Source organism: Microcaecilia unicolor, chromosome 12, assembly GCF_901765095.1.
Source record: "Microcaecilia unicolor chromosome 12, aMicUni1.1, whole genome shotgun sequence".
Lineage (NCBI taxonomy): Eukaryota > Metazoa > Chordata > Amphibia > Gymnophiona > Siphonopidae > Microcaecilia > Microcaecilia unicolor.
Window position 1 is genome coordinate 32,842,971 of NC_044042.1, and position 13,418 is coordinate 32,856,388.

General features: G+C 43.0%; 1 protein-coding gene across 1 annotated transcript in view; it reads left to right on the forward strand.

Annotated features, from left to right (window-relative positions):
- GRIK4 (glutamate ionotropic receptor kainate type subunit 4) overlaps positions 1 to 13,418 on the forward strand; it is a 233,672-nt gene that overhangs the window by 145,744 nt on the left and 74,510 nt on the right. The window contains exons 7-8 of the mRNA XM_030221274.1: positions 7,418 to 7,579; positions 11,205 to 11,357. Of these exons, the coding sequence (XP_030077134.1) occupies positions 7,418 to 7,579; positions 11,205 to 11,357 (315 nt within the window). The remainder of the gene's footprint in view (positions 1 to 7,417; positions 7,580 to 11,204; positions 11,358 to 13,418) is intronic.

Consider the following 13,418-nt stretch of genomic DNA (forward strand, 5'->3'; position numbering starts at 1 on the left):
ATAATTGGGTTCTGACAATCAATTATTGGTGATAATTGGCAATAATTTGAATTTCCGTGTGCATCATGTTGCGCGCTATTCTATAAAGAGCCACGCGCAAATCTTATAGCACACAACTCAAAAGAAGATATGGCCATTGGAGGTGTATGAGTGCGTCGGGGCATTCACTAAAGATGCGCGCAATGTTACTGAATACCAGAGATGCACACCAGGATTTACAGCAGGTTTTAGTTGCCGTAAATCATCATGCCCAAAGTTTGGCACGGAAATCAGCTCTAAGTACTATTCTATAAATGGTGCCCAGCTCGGAGCGCTGTTTATAGAATAATAATAATTATTATTATTATTTATTGCACTTGTATCCCACATTTTCCCACCTATTTGCAGGCTCCATGTGGCTTACAGAGTTCACCTCCGTGTGGAATGTTTTTGGTGTTGCTTTTTTGAGCACCATTTACTGAATCTAGTCCCTTTACCAAACATGCCCCTATGTGCGTTCTCTTTGCGCCTTAACCCTAATGATATTCAATTATTCCTGCCAATTTAGGTCTCTGTTGAAATTGCCTTGGACAGAAAGAAGACAGTTTATCAGCGATAAATTCCTGGACTGTTTCAGATTAACTGCTGCTGACTTGAATAACCCTGAGATCTTACTTGCCGGTTCTGCCTGATCTTGTGGTTCACCTTTGTATTGAATGATGTAATCTCCCAATTCAAGCTGAAGTGCATAACTTTGGTGTGAGGATGGTCTCCTGCTCATTACGACTATAGTTCTTTTTTTAAAGCTTCAACTATTACAGAAGCTGATAATGTTTTTAATGCGCTGGTTTTAAATCTGTCCTTCAAGCTTTGATTCTCTCTGCACTTGATTATCGCAACTCTGTTTACTTCGGCCTACCTATCTCGTCTTTGAAGCCATGCAAGTGATTTGAAATGCTGCAACTTGCTTACTGACAAGGTGACACTGCTTTGAATATTTTATTCCAAGCCTACAGAATTTGGTACCCTGCTACCTAGCATATTGCATCAACGTGGCATTGGTGATTTTAAAGCATTTTATGGCAACGCTCTCTTTTGTCCTACATTTGCTGTCTCCTGATATAAGTCAACTTGACCCCTAAGGTCAGGTGGGAGCAAACTGTTAGCCATTCCTTCTCGTTGACTTTATCATCTTGCCAAAATGCAACATTGTTCATCTTCAATAGTGGATCTGGCATTATGGTACTTCCTTCCAGAGATTGTTAGATTGGAAACTGATCTGTTTGTCCTTCAGAAAGAAGGCAAAGGTATATTTTTTTCCAAAATGCCTCAGGCTCATACTTTCTGTCATTTGGTTAGAAGATGTATATTCAAATTCTCTATTTGCTGGTTTGAGAGCTGAATATTCCTTTCATGTCAGTTATTAACTCTTAGCCCGCCTAACTACCAATTCTGTAGTGAACTACAACATCACATTTACAAATTAATCACAAAAAAACAACAATTACTTACAATATAACATCAAACTCAATATTCTAATATGAAATATAAATTAAAAATTCTTTAAAATATTAGGCAAATGCCTTGCTAAAAATATGTAATTTCAGCTTTTTACATCTTCTCCGCTACACAAAAACAATGAAAACAAGTTTCACAATCACAGACCCATCACTGAAAATATTCATGAGTCTGTTGACTCTCTTCTAACCTCAATTACTGCTGGAACAGTCACTAATTCCTGATTACTTGAATAAAATGATCATGTTGCTTCTTAAAACTGAATACGTTTATTCAATTCTGTATTACATATACCATGAATGATTTCAAATACCTTTCTAAGAAACTTAAATTGAATTTAAAAAGAAACAGGAAGCCAATGCAAATCAAATAGTCAGTGGACAACCAGAAATAACCCTTGCAATGGCTACTGGGCTCATTTTTCCACGTCCCCCCAGATTTTTTCGCTGAAACTTTGAATGACCAAACCAAATCCTATTACTCTATTCTGTCTGAGTGCCTTGATAGGTGGCTCCTAGGTCCTTCCGTCAGCATAGTTCTGCTAATAGGAATCCTTGGTATTCCTCTTGAGTAGAGAGTTGTGGTAGCCGTGTTAGTCCACTTTTAAAAGTAATCAATAGAAATAAAACAAAATAAAACATGGAAAAGAAAATGAGATGATACCTTTTTTATTGGACATAATACATTTCTTGATATCAAGACATGTATTAATTTATGTCCAATAAAAAAGGTATCATCTTATTTTCTTTTCCATGTTTAATTTTGTTTTATTTCTATTGGTATTCCTCAAATCTGAGGCTCCTTAAGCGCCAATATAACCAAGTCAAAAGGGCCTGGAAGAAGTCCAAGTCCTCATCTAGCTTCGTAAAATGCCAACTCCATCATTGTGATTACAACTTCCAATTAAAGAAGGAAAAGAAAGCTTATATCACTAGGAAGCTCTTGAAATCTTCACATCCCTCTATGGACCTCTCTTCACCAGCTATCCACAGGTTGTCACACCCAAATCTGCATATACTGCACTCCAGCCCCCCTCAGCAGAAACCCTCTCCTTGGTTTTTTTATTAATAAAATAGATACCCTAATGAAATCTCTATCTGGACCCTCTGCACCTCCTGCTGACCCCCCATCCTATCTTGAACCTTCTTAAACAGATTCAATACAGGCTCCTCTACCTGGTCCTCTTTAGAAATTCAAACTCTGTTTTCCCTAAAAAAAAAAATCATGTCTTCCATGAAAACTACCTACCGCCCTTGTGATCCTTTTCCCTCTTCCTGGCTTAAGGTGCCGGAGTTAGATTTATTACCCATTCTACTGTCCTTGATTAATCTCAGCCTCTCTTCAGGCCAAGTCCCTGATCTCTGGAAGCAAGCAATAGTCTCTCCCATGTTTAAAAAAAGCCCTTGCTTGATCCTACTATTCCTAGTCATTATCACCCAATTTCATATCTTTGTTATATATCAAGCGTGCTAGAAAAAATGTGTTTACCCAACTCACATCCTTTTCTGAGAAAAGTTTTGCTGTACTTCCCCGTCAATCTGCCTTCAGGTCTCACCACAGTACAGAAACCATCATGGCAGCACTTATCAGTGAACTTCATTTCCACTTGGACCAGCGTAGAAAGGTACTGACAGTCTTGCTGCTCTTGATCTTGTTGACCATTCCCTCTTACTCTCACATTTATCTTCTTTAGGCATCAGGTTATGCTCATGAAAATTGCAAGAACAATTCCTGTACCCTATTTTTAATGAGTAATCCAGGCCAGACATCAGCTCTTGAAGGACGCTTATGGGAAAACTGGGTCAGAGCAGCTCCGGCCTCCTATTTCTTCCTCTGCCTTAGGAAAGGAGAAGAAGAGAGAGTAGATGGTATGGATAGGCCCTATGGCCTTTATCTACCATCATTTTTGTGCATTTATTTTCTCTTTAGTCTAGAAAATATGGGGTCAGTCTTGAAAATGGTTTAACAGGGCAGGAGCGTTGCTGCCCAGTTGAATTCTGCTGACCAGCCCTAGAGCAGACATTCAACAGTGCTTACCCCCCCCCCCCCCCCCCCCCGGATTCTATATAGTGCACCTAGAAATGACGTGGATTCTATAATGATGCGTGTAGTTTAACAAGCTAATGAGCGCTGATAACAGCACTTAACAAGCAATAATGAGCACTAATTGGCACCGATTAGAATTTAGGCACACAACTTGCTGAGCGTATTCTGTAACGCTGTGCAGCAAACTAACACACACAGGCAAAAAGGAGCGGGGAAATGGGTGTTTTGTGGGCGTTCTTATTATGCGCCTAGTTACAGAATATGGCCCGGTGTGCCTAAACTTTAGGCACAGGCAGCTCCTTGTGACTCTGCGCAAGTCACTTAACCCTCCATTGCCCCATGTAAGCCGCATTGAGCCTGCCATGAGTGGGAAAGCGCGGGGTACAAATGTAACAAAAAATAAATAAAATAAAAATCACTGGAACAGCTTTTTCTTGGTTCATTTCCTTTGTATCTCATCACACATTTGGGGACCTTCTCTCTGACATATCTGAGTGGAGAGAACTACATTGGGGTGTACCCCAAGAGTCCATACTCTCTGCTCTTCCTTTTAATCTCTTCTTGAGTCCCCTCACTGCTATCATACAATCCTTCGGAATCTCCACTTGTCTTTATGCTGATGACATTCTGCTGCTCTTTCCTATCACCTCTTCCTCCTTAGTCCTTTACAGATCAGTCTTGACCCAGTTGCTAGCTGGCTAAGTGCTCATCAGTTAGTGCTAAATCCAGATAAAACAGTTGCCTGTTCAACTCTCTGTCCTCCATCCCCATCACTCGATTTGGCACATCTGTTACACTAGTACCTACTTTTCGTTATTTAGGTATTATTCTCGATTCCTCACTTTCTTTTTTTGTCACAGATCTCTCACTTGACCAAAACTAGTTTTCCGCCAGCTACGTGCAATTCATCACTTCTTTGATACTTCACAATTCCATGCAGTAATCCTCTCTTTTTTTCACCACCTGTCTTGATTATTGTAATGTTTTTTATGCTGGTCTACCTCGTCACACACTAAAGAAGCTTTAGTCGCTCCAGAACACAGCTGTCAGATTATTCTGCCATGCCCATCGTTATGATCATACTTCACCTTTGCTGAAACAACATTCTTGGCTTCCGGTTGAGCAAAGGATCACTTATAAAATTGCCACTCTAACTTTCAAGGCCTTGGTATCCCTGATTATCTCTCTTCCCTTATTGCCCCTCTAGAACCCTCCGTTCATTAAATGATCACCGCTTAGTTCTGCCTTCTTCAAAACGTGCCCAATTGGAATCAACCCGTCACAGCGCATTCTTCTTCCTGGCTCCTCATACCGGGAACAATCTCCCCCTTTTTCTTTGTAGCAATTCCTCTTTTAAGGATTTTAAAACTGAGCTGAAAACCTGGCTTTTCCGCGTAGCTTTTGGTGAAACAGTTTGCTGAAATTACCAGTGTTACGCTTCAACTCTGTCCTTCTTTTGTGTGTTTGCTTTACCCTCTTTTTGCAATGCTTATGTCTCTAAACTTAACACCCTACTTTCCTACACGTTAGTGGAGTTCTTTTCTTGTTTCCCATTTTTTTAGCCTATACACTGCTCGATTTTGCTGATCAACTAGAGCGGTATAGAAAGTTATTGCAAATAAAATACCAACTGTAGCCGTTTAAACATTGCTTTCAGAAGCCCAACATAGATCAATTTACAGAAACCTAGCAGTGGTACGTATGAAACATATGTCATTTATAAAGTGACCACTGAAATGTAATCACCTGGATGCAGAAAGACAGGCTACCATTTAAAGAAATACCAAGATACTTCACTTGCTTGGAAATTGAAATTAACTTTTCACCCAGGGTCAATGAAAAGTGTTTCTATATTATGATAGTGTCTGTTTCAGTTAATTGCTGTAACCGTTGTTTATATATGATTTTATACCATTTCTTAAAGGGTCAGTATTCCAAGTCATTTAACCGGCCAGAGATGTCCCCTGGCAAGTTAAATTGCCTGTTCGGGGCAAAATGGAAAACCAGTTATTTGGGGGGGGGGGGGGGCGTTCTGGGAACGGAGTCAGCATTTGGCCTAACTCTAATAGCATGTAACTCGAAAGGGGGGCATGGTCATGGAGGTGCTAGGGACGTTCCATAAACTTATGCATTTTGTTACAGATGACTGCCTCTGTGGGCCTAACTTGGGCACCTGCATTTACACCAGCTATCAGCAGACATCAGTCTGGCACCCAAAGTTAGGCGTGGGAATCCGTGCTAAGTGCAGTTCTAGAAAGGGCACATACTTATAGAACTCCCTCCTAAACGTCCGTTCTATAGCGATAGTTCCACGTGGAACTGTAAGTCTGCATTTGCGTGCCGTACACACAAGACAGATTGAAATATATTAAAGGATCAATGAGGATTTGCATCTGACTGCATAAAAAATCATAGATTTAGTGGCCTAGATGCACTAGGTCTGAAGATCCTTTACAACATACCATGTCTAACAACAAGTTGTAAGTGTGCCCGGGAATCATTTGAAAATTTGGACTTACTTTAGGCCTGAGCATTTATTCCAGTTCAAAGGCACGTAACTGCATGTAATCTACAACATGCATATGCAAGTCCTGGTCATGCCTCTAACTCCCCATACCCCTCCCCAGTCCACGCCTCAGGGGCGTAGCCAGACACCCAATTTTGGGTGGGCCTGGGCCCAAGATAGGTGGGCAGAAGACCTCCGCCTTGTCCCACAAGTAATTTGGTCTCTCTCTCTCTTGCCTGCAAGCCATATGGTCTCTCAAACATCCCCCTCCCCTGCATACCTTTTAAATAGCCGATTTTCACTGGCAACGAGCAGCAACTAATACACAATGCTCATGTTGGCCCCACAGCCTTCCCTCTGATGCAACTTCCTGTTTCTGCATCAGCAGGAATACATCAGAGGGAAGGCTGCAGGGCCGGTGTGAACAGTATGTATCAGTCGCTGCTTGTAGCAGGCAAAGATCTGCTATTTAAAAGGTATGCAGGAGGGACAGTTGGGAGTTTTCGGCTGGTGGGGCTTGGGAATCCCTGCCAACCACATTAGAGATGTGCTGCTATTGGGTGGGCCTGAACCCAAAGTGGATGGGCCTGGGCCCACCCTTGGCTATGCCACTGCCACACCTCCTTGCACTTATTCATTATGGATTTTGTACACACATTTTTTAGAATCCTGGCTATGGTCAGTCGTGGATTCATAACTGTTAATTGGTGTCAATTAGTGCCAGTTATTATGATTATATAAAGTTATGTACACTAGTTATGTACACAACTGAACTAATTCTATAATTTGTGTACACATCCAGTGGCGTAGCCAGTTGGGGCCTTGGGGGCCTCATCCGGAGAGTTTCACCACCGGAGCCCTTCCCGTGCTGCCTGAGCAGCAGGTAATTGGCAGGCTGCTCTACTCTAGCCGGTGATGTTGGTACTTCCACGCATGCTCAGTTCAGTATGTGTAAGGCTCGGTGGCAAAACTTCAGCTGGCAGGGCCTGAGCAGCCCCGCCAGCAAAGGTATGAACCCGGGGGAGGAGGGCAGCAACAACAGCAGCAGGGAGGAGGGGAGATTGAGAGGAAATCTTTGGCTCCCCCAGTCCGTTCCCGGTCACCCTAAATCAACTTCTGGCTACACTCCATCACAATTTTGCGAATTAGGAAGTTAATGTGCATTAATGCTTGTGTTACCAGTAACAAAGTTTAATGTATTAGCCCATTTTTTTTAAATTATAAATTTCTCCGCATTGTCTTCTTTTATGAAAGATTTTTGGGATCCCTGCGTTACAAGTAGAAATGTATTCAGCATTACTAAGTTATTGTAAGAATTTCCTGCTTTCACCAGCACTGACAGTACAATTTTCTGATTTCGTGACATAGGAGTTTTCCCTTCAGCAACTGGACAGTCTACTAGATGATCGAGTTAACATCCTGGGATTTTCTATTTTCAATCAGTCGCATTGGTTCTTCCAAGACTTTGTCCAGAGCCTTAACCAATCTTGGCAGGAGAATTGTGAGCACGCACCCTTCACAGGGCCAGCAGTAAGTAGGATACACTACTCTAGCAAATGAATTGAAGACCAACAAAATCAATGCTCTAGGGTATGGCAAGCCAAGTAGGGATAAAGAGTTTATGTGACTTCTCTGTGGAGAGGAATGTGCTCCTCTCTTTTGGGAGGAAGGTGTTAGGGTTGTACTGAATATTCATGTTCGATTCAACTCGTCCCCAAATACATTATTCATATTCGGCTGAATACTGATTTAAATTTGAATATGAATAATCCGGGGGTCTACTATGTTAAATCCTACTGAAGTAAATACTTGATCTCTGATTTCACATTGCTTCTTTTATTATTTGTTATGTTAAACTCAATACTCATTATTTATATTTGGTATTCGTATTCGGCTGAATAATATTTTTCATTATTCGTATTCGGCCAAATAGTAAAATATGCCATTTGGTACAGCTCTAGAAGATATGATACCTTCCATTCTGTAGGGCACAGGTTCCCAACTGCTGTGTCATAGCACTTCATGTGGCTCCAGAAAAAAGAGCACAGATTGAGCCAGTTCAGTTGGAAGTAAAACTCGGACTGGCTCAATCTGTCCTCCTTTTTATGGAGCCATATGGTAACCCTAACTTAACTATGCAAAGAGAAGAGTGGGGGAGGGAGTGGAGTCGAGGACTGTGTCAGAATTTAAGAACGTGTGGGATAAGCACGTGGGATCCCTTAGGAAAAGGAAGAGTTAGGGGTTACAGAGGACGGGCAGGCCCCCCAAAATTGAACATCTGGCTATGCCACTGATGTAACCTGCATAGAGCAGCAAATCAAACTCTAGCCACCTTGCTGGGCAGTCTAGTTGGACAATACTGGTCTGTATCTGTTATCATTTACTATTTTAGTACGTTACCTGGAAGGAAAGAAAGAAGGGAGCTGAAAATGGAAATGGAAAAGAAAAATAGACAAAAATAAAGAGCAAAATAGGAAAAAGAATCACTCGAAATAACAGGGGAAAAAACCCAAAAACAAATGTGGAATTGCATGGCAATTTATAAGCACATGTCTTATAACTCCATGATCTCCATGTTACAGGTGTCTTGCAGTTTCTCCCAGGAGAGTGGCTGAGCAGCACTGAGGATGAGTGATGGGGCTGGGGTGTGTTTAGGTATACGTGGAGCAAGATGGACTTGGGGAAAATCCACTGCTTCTTTCTAGGATAAGCAGCTTAAAATCTGTTTTACTGTTCTGGGATCTTGCCAGGTACTTGTGACCAGAATTGGCCACTGTTGAAAACAAGATACTAGGCTTGATGGGCCTTCGGTCTATCCTAGTATATTCTTATGAACACATACATTTACCAGAATATTGGCACATGCAAAAGGCAATAATTCAACTACTCACATATCTTTGATGGCGTGTAGTTTGCAGATGGGAGGACACGTGGGCAGAGCTCACATGAGAAATGGCCTAATGAGTAGTGCATTGGGCTGGGAGCTTGAGGACCTGGGTTTGATTCCCACTGCAGCTCCTTCTGACTCCGGGCATCACTTAACCTCCATTGCTCCAGGTACAAAACTTAGACTTTGACCCCACTCTGGACAGAGAAAAGTACCTGCATGTAACAATACAGGTGTCAGCAAAATCCAAAATAAATACATATAAACCCCTTTGGTTGTACCACTGAAAGATGGTGTATTAAATTCATAGTCCTGTAACTTATGGAATGCTGTGAATTGAGCCTGTACCTCTAGAATCTAGATGTGGGCATTCACCCCAGCTGTATGGCTGGCATAAGTGTTCAGGCCTAACTTATCTAGGTTCCTATTTCCTTTATAGAATGGGCTCCCATTCTATACGTATCCCTTTATAGATCTGCCCTCGAAAAGTTTCACTGCTGCTGTATTATTAAAATGTATTAACTTCAACGTGCTGCCATGAAGTGAATCCAGTGCCGGGAAAGGGATTGAGAACCACTGCTCTAGGTTATGTGGAGTGTGGGTGGTGGGGTTGTACCTTTGGCATTCTAGATTTAGGGAAGATAAACTTTTCTTGCGTTGGAAAAATACCTCCTGCACACATCTGCTAAAATAGATACTGGACTGTTTCCTTGTTTCTCTTCTCTTGCTCCTCTGTTGAGTTCTCTCTCTGGATCTCCTTAGACTCAGAGAATAGATTTTAAAGGCTTGAAACACAGAATAACCATATGGGGAAGCTCTTAGGAGAAGATCTGATACTCTTTAAATCTTCCCACAGAAGTGCAAATATAGGGGCCCTTTTACTGAGCAGCGGGTAAGCACTAACGCATGCTTACCGAATGCTAAAAAGGAACTAACACGGGACGCGCTCAGGTGTCCCGCAGTAGTTCAGGGATCAGTGCGTGCCAATCCTGCGCTAAAAAAATATAAAATATTTTTATCACGGGGGTATGTTTGGAGGCGGAGAGTAGGTGTGCTCTGCGCTAATTGGAAAATTGCTGCATGCTGCTAATTAGCGCAGGCTTAGTGCAGGAGCCCTTCCCGCCTAGTAAATAGATGGCGGTAAAGGCTCCCGCGCTAATGGCCATGCGCTAATTGGGAAATTAGCACATGGCCATGAATGGAAAGTAGTAATTGCGGCCATTTTACTGCCACAGTAAATGACTTCAGCGTGCTGGAAACCCATGCGCTAAAAATAGCACAGGCCACTTTTTAGCACAGCTTAGGCAAGGGGCCCCATAATTTAGTAGTGAAAATGTGACATGAGCTGAAGTTTGACAACTAGAACCAACATTCAGGCAGTAGAAGAATAACCATCTTTATTGCCAGTGAGTTCAACATTCAAAAGATTGATGCAGTTAACCTTGGATTTTAATCACACAAATCTAAGCAGTTACAATTTACACCCCTTCCTCCCATCTGGCTAAAGTCTGTCTACTTGAAACCTGTGTGAGCAGAGATTTAGCTGGACTAAAAATGGGCTAGTTAAGGAGATTTATTCAGTACCAGCAGGATAGATTTTTCCACCTACGTACAGTTACACAAGTGACTGCTTTAAATCTAATCACATTGAATATTCAGATGCAGTTTTAACTAGAAGGATTTACAGTCTTTGAAAATCAGCCTCAGTCTGCCCTTTCTCCACCCATGCCATTGTACCGACAGGGATTAAACTGCTGAAACGCATTCAGTGAGAACGGCACATCCTGCCGCGCTATTCCCATTAATAACCTTGTTAAGGAAGAAAAGCTGAGAAAATCAGTCGAATTATTGCCGGCTAGATTAGTTAATTAGAATTTAGGGGAAAACAGATGCTTCTAATTAAGTGCTTGGGCCTTTGAAAGCAGTCTATTGTTGTGTCTTTTTAAGCTGCGCTAAATTCCTCTGCATTGTGTTTGAGGGCATTGGCTTCAGATATGAGTTTGGATTTGGCTAAGAAGAAAGTTAAGCGTTTTCTGAAATGTTTCTCTCAACTTTATATTTGACTTTGCCCGATCACGTGGAAGCAATGCTGCAGGCTTTAAGCCCCCCTCACCCGCCCTCCCCATAAAGCCTGGGGCTTTGTTCTGTGTTGTGTGGCAGCCTAAAATATTTCAGATATACCATTAGGACACAGAACTCAAGTAGATGGATACAGACGTTAAACCAACAACAGCTGGTGATACCCACCATGTGCTCTTTTCACTGCAGCTTTCCTCTGCATTGCTGTTTGACGCTGTCTATGCTGTGCTGGGTGCAGTGGAAGAGCTGAACCGGAGCCAGGAGATTGGTGTGAAATCCCTGTCCTGTGGATCAGCCCAGATCTGGCAACATGGAACCAGCCTCATGAACTATCTCCGAATGGTGAGAAGGGACTGAAGTTTATTGCAGGTTTATTAATTAGGTGTATTTATCGCCTTTTTGAAGAAATTCACTCAGGCGGTGTACAACAAGATCAATCCGAACATAGACCATAGACAACATGAATAGAAAATCTATTCAAATAAGAGTATATACTATGGTGTAGTATGTCAGCACAATACACAGTAAAACAACTTAGGATGAGGAAAGGCATTTCCAGGAGCAAGCTGGGGCAGGATATGGGCTTCCCTACATATTTCTGGATTTTCCAAAATATATGCATTAATTTATCTGAACATTCTGGGCTAAATTTAATAAATGGCACCCAAGGCTAGGGGCTGGGATGATCCGCACTAAAGGGGTCTTTTTACTAAGCTGCAGTTTAAAGGGGCCTGAGCTAGCGTCAGCATGTGTTTTGATGCGCGCTGAGGCTGTCTTTTAGCGCAGCGGGTAAGAGGCTGTCTTTTGTCTCTGGAATGCCCTCCCTATACCCATCCGATCAATCAGCGACTATCTACCCTTCTGGAAATCACTAAAAAGCCATCTGTTCAAGCAAGCCTACCCAAATGACCCAATCTAATCCTATGAACCCATCTACCCAACACATATCCAGAAGACAGCGACAATGACTCAGACTACATCGCCCACCATATTTCCCTATGCTTTTCCCGTGTCCCATCCCCCTCCCGCCTCTTCTACCCCTCCTCCAATGCTCATCTACCCCTTGCTCATACCTCTAATACTCCCTTCACCCTTCCCCATCTCTACCTCTTATTTACTCTGATATAATTAACTTATATTTTCTATATCAATACTCTGTAATCCATATTATTATGTAAGCCGCATTGAACCTGCTTTAAGTAGGAAAGCGCGGGGTTCAAATGTAATAATAAATAAATAAATGAACCGCTTGCTACATGGCCATTTTGGAGAGGAGCACTTACCGCCACCCATTGAGGTGGACGGTAAGGGCTCTCGCGCTAACCCGGCGGTTAGAAAATATTTTTGTATCACCGAAAATGGTGAGTGCTGAGGGTGGGAACTACCACTGGGCTCCCGCACACCAAACCTTTAGTAAAAAGGCCCCTCAGCTAGTTTTCTGTAAAGGGTGCTCTGCATAGAGTATCCTTTATTGAATAGTACCTCAGTGCACATTTTGCGCCTAACTTTGGGTGTGAGCAGTGGTGTAGCTAGGTGGGGCCACGGGGGCCTGGGCCCCCCCCCAAATTTGCTCTGTGCCCCTGGTTGGCTGGTGGGGGTCCTCAACCCCCGCCAGCTGAAGACTTCATCCAGTGCTGGTCTGCAACAGTGCTGCCACATTGCCTGCTCTGCTGTCTCTTCCCCTCACATCGGGCACCCTCCTTTTAGTGAAATTCAGCATGCTCAGTCTCACTAAAATGAGCGTGACGGACGTGAAGGGAAGAGAGAGCAGGGCAGGCAATGTGGCGGCGCCAGAGACCAGCGCTGGACAAAGTCTTCAGCTGGCTGGGGTTGGGGACCCCCGCCAGCAAAGATGTGCAGTGTCAGTGGGTGGCGGAGAGGGGACGGCGGTGGGGCGGTGATGAAAATGTGCCCCCCTACCTTGGGCTCTGGCCCCCTCCCACCTCGAGGTCTGGCTACGCCCCTGTCCTGCCAAAGGCAGACATAGAAACATAGAAACATGACGGCAGATAAAGGCCATATGACCCATCCAGTCTGCCCATCCTCTGTAACCCTTAAGTCTTCCTGTTCCTAAGCGATCCCACATGCTTATCCCATGCCTTTTTAAATTCTGGAACAGTCCTCGACTCCACTACCTCCACCGGGAGGCCATTCAACGCCTCCACCACCCTTTCTGTGAAATAATACTTCCTTAGGTTACTCCTAAGCCTATTCCCTCTTAACTTTGTCATATGCCCCCTCATTCCAGAGCTCTCCTTCATTTGAAAAAGGCTTTCTTCCTGTACATAAATGCCCTTGAGATATTTAAACGTTTCTATCATGTCTCCTCTCTCCCTCCTCTCTTCCAGCTTATACATGTTGAGATACCTAAGCTTGTCCCTGTAATTTTTGCATTCAAGACCG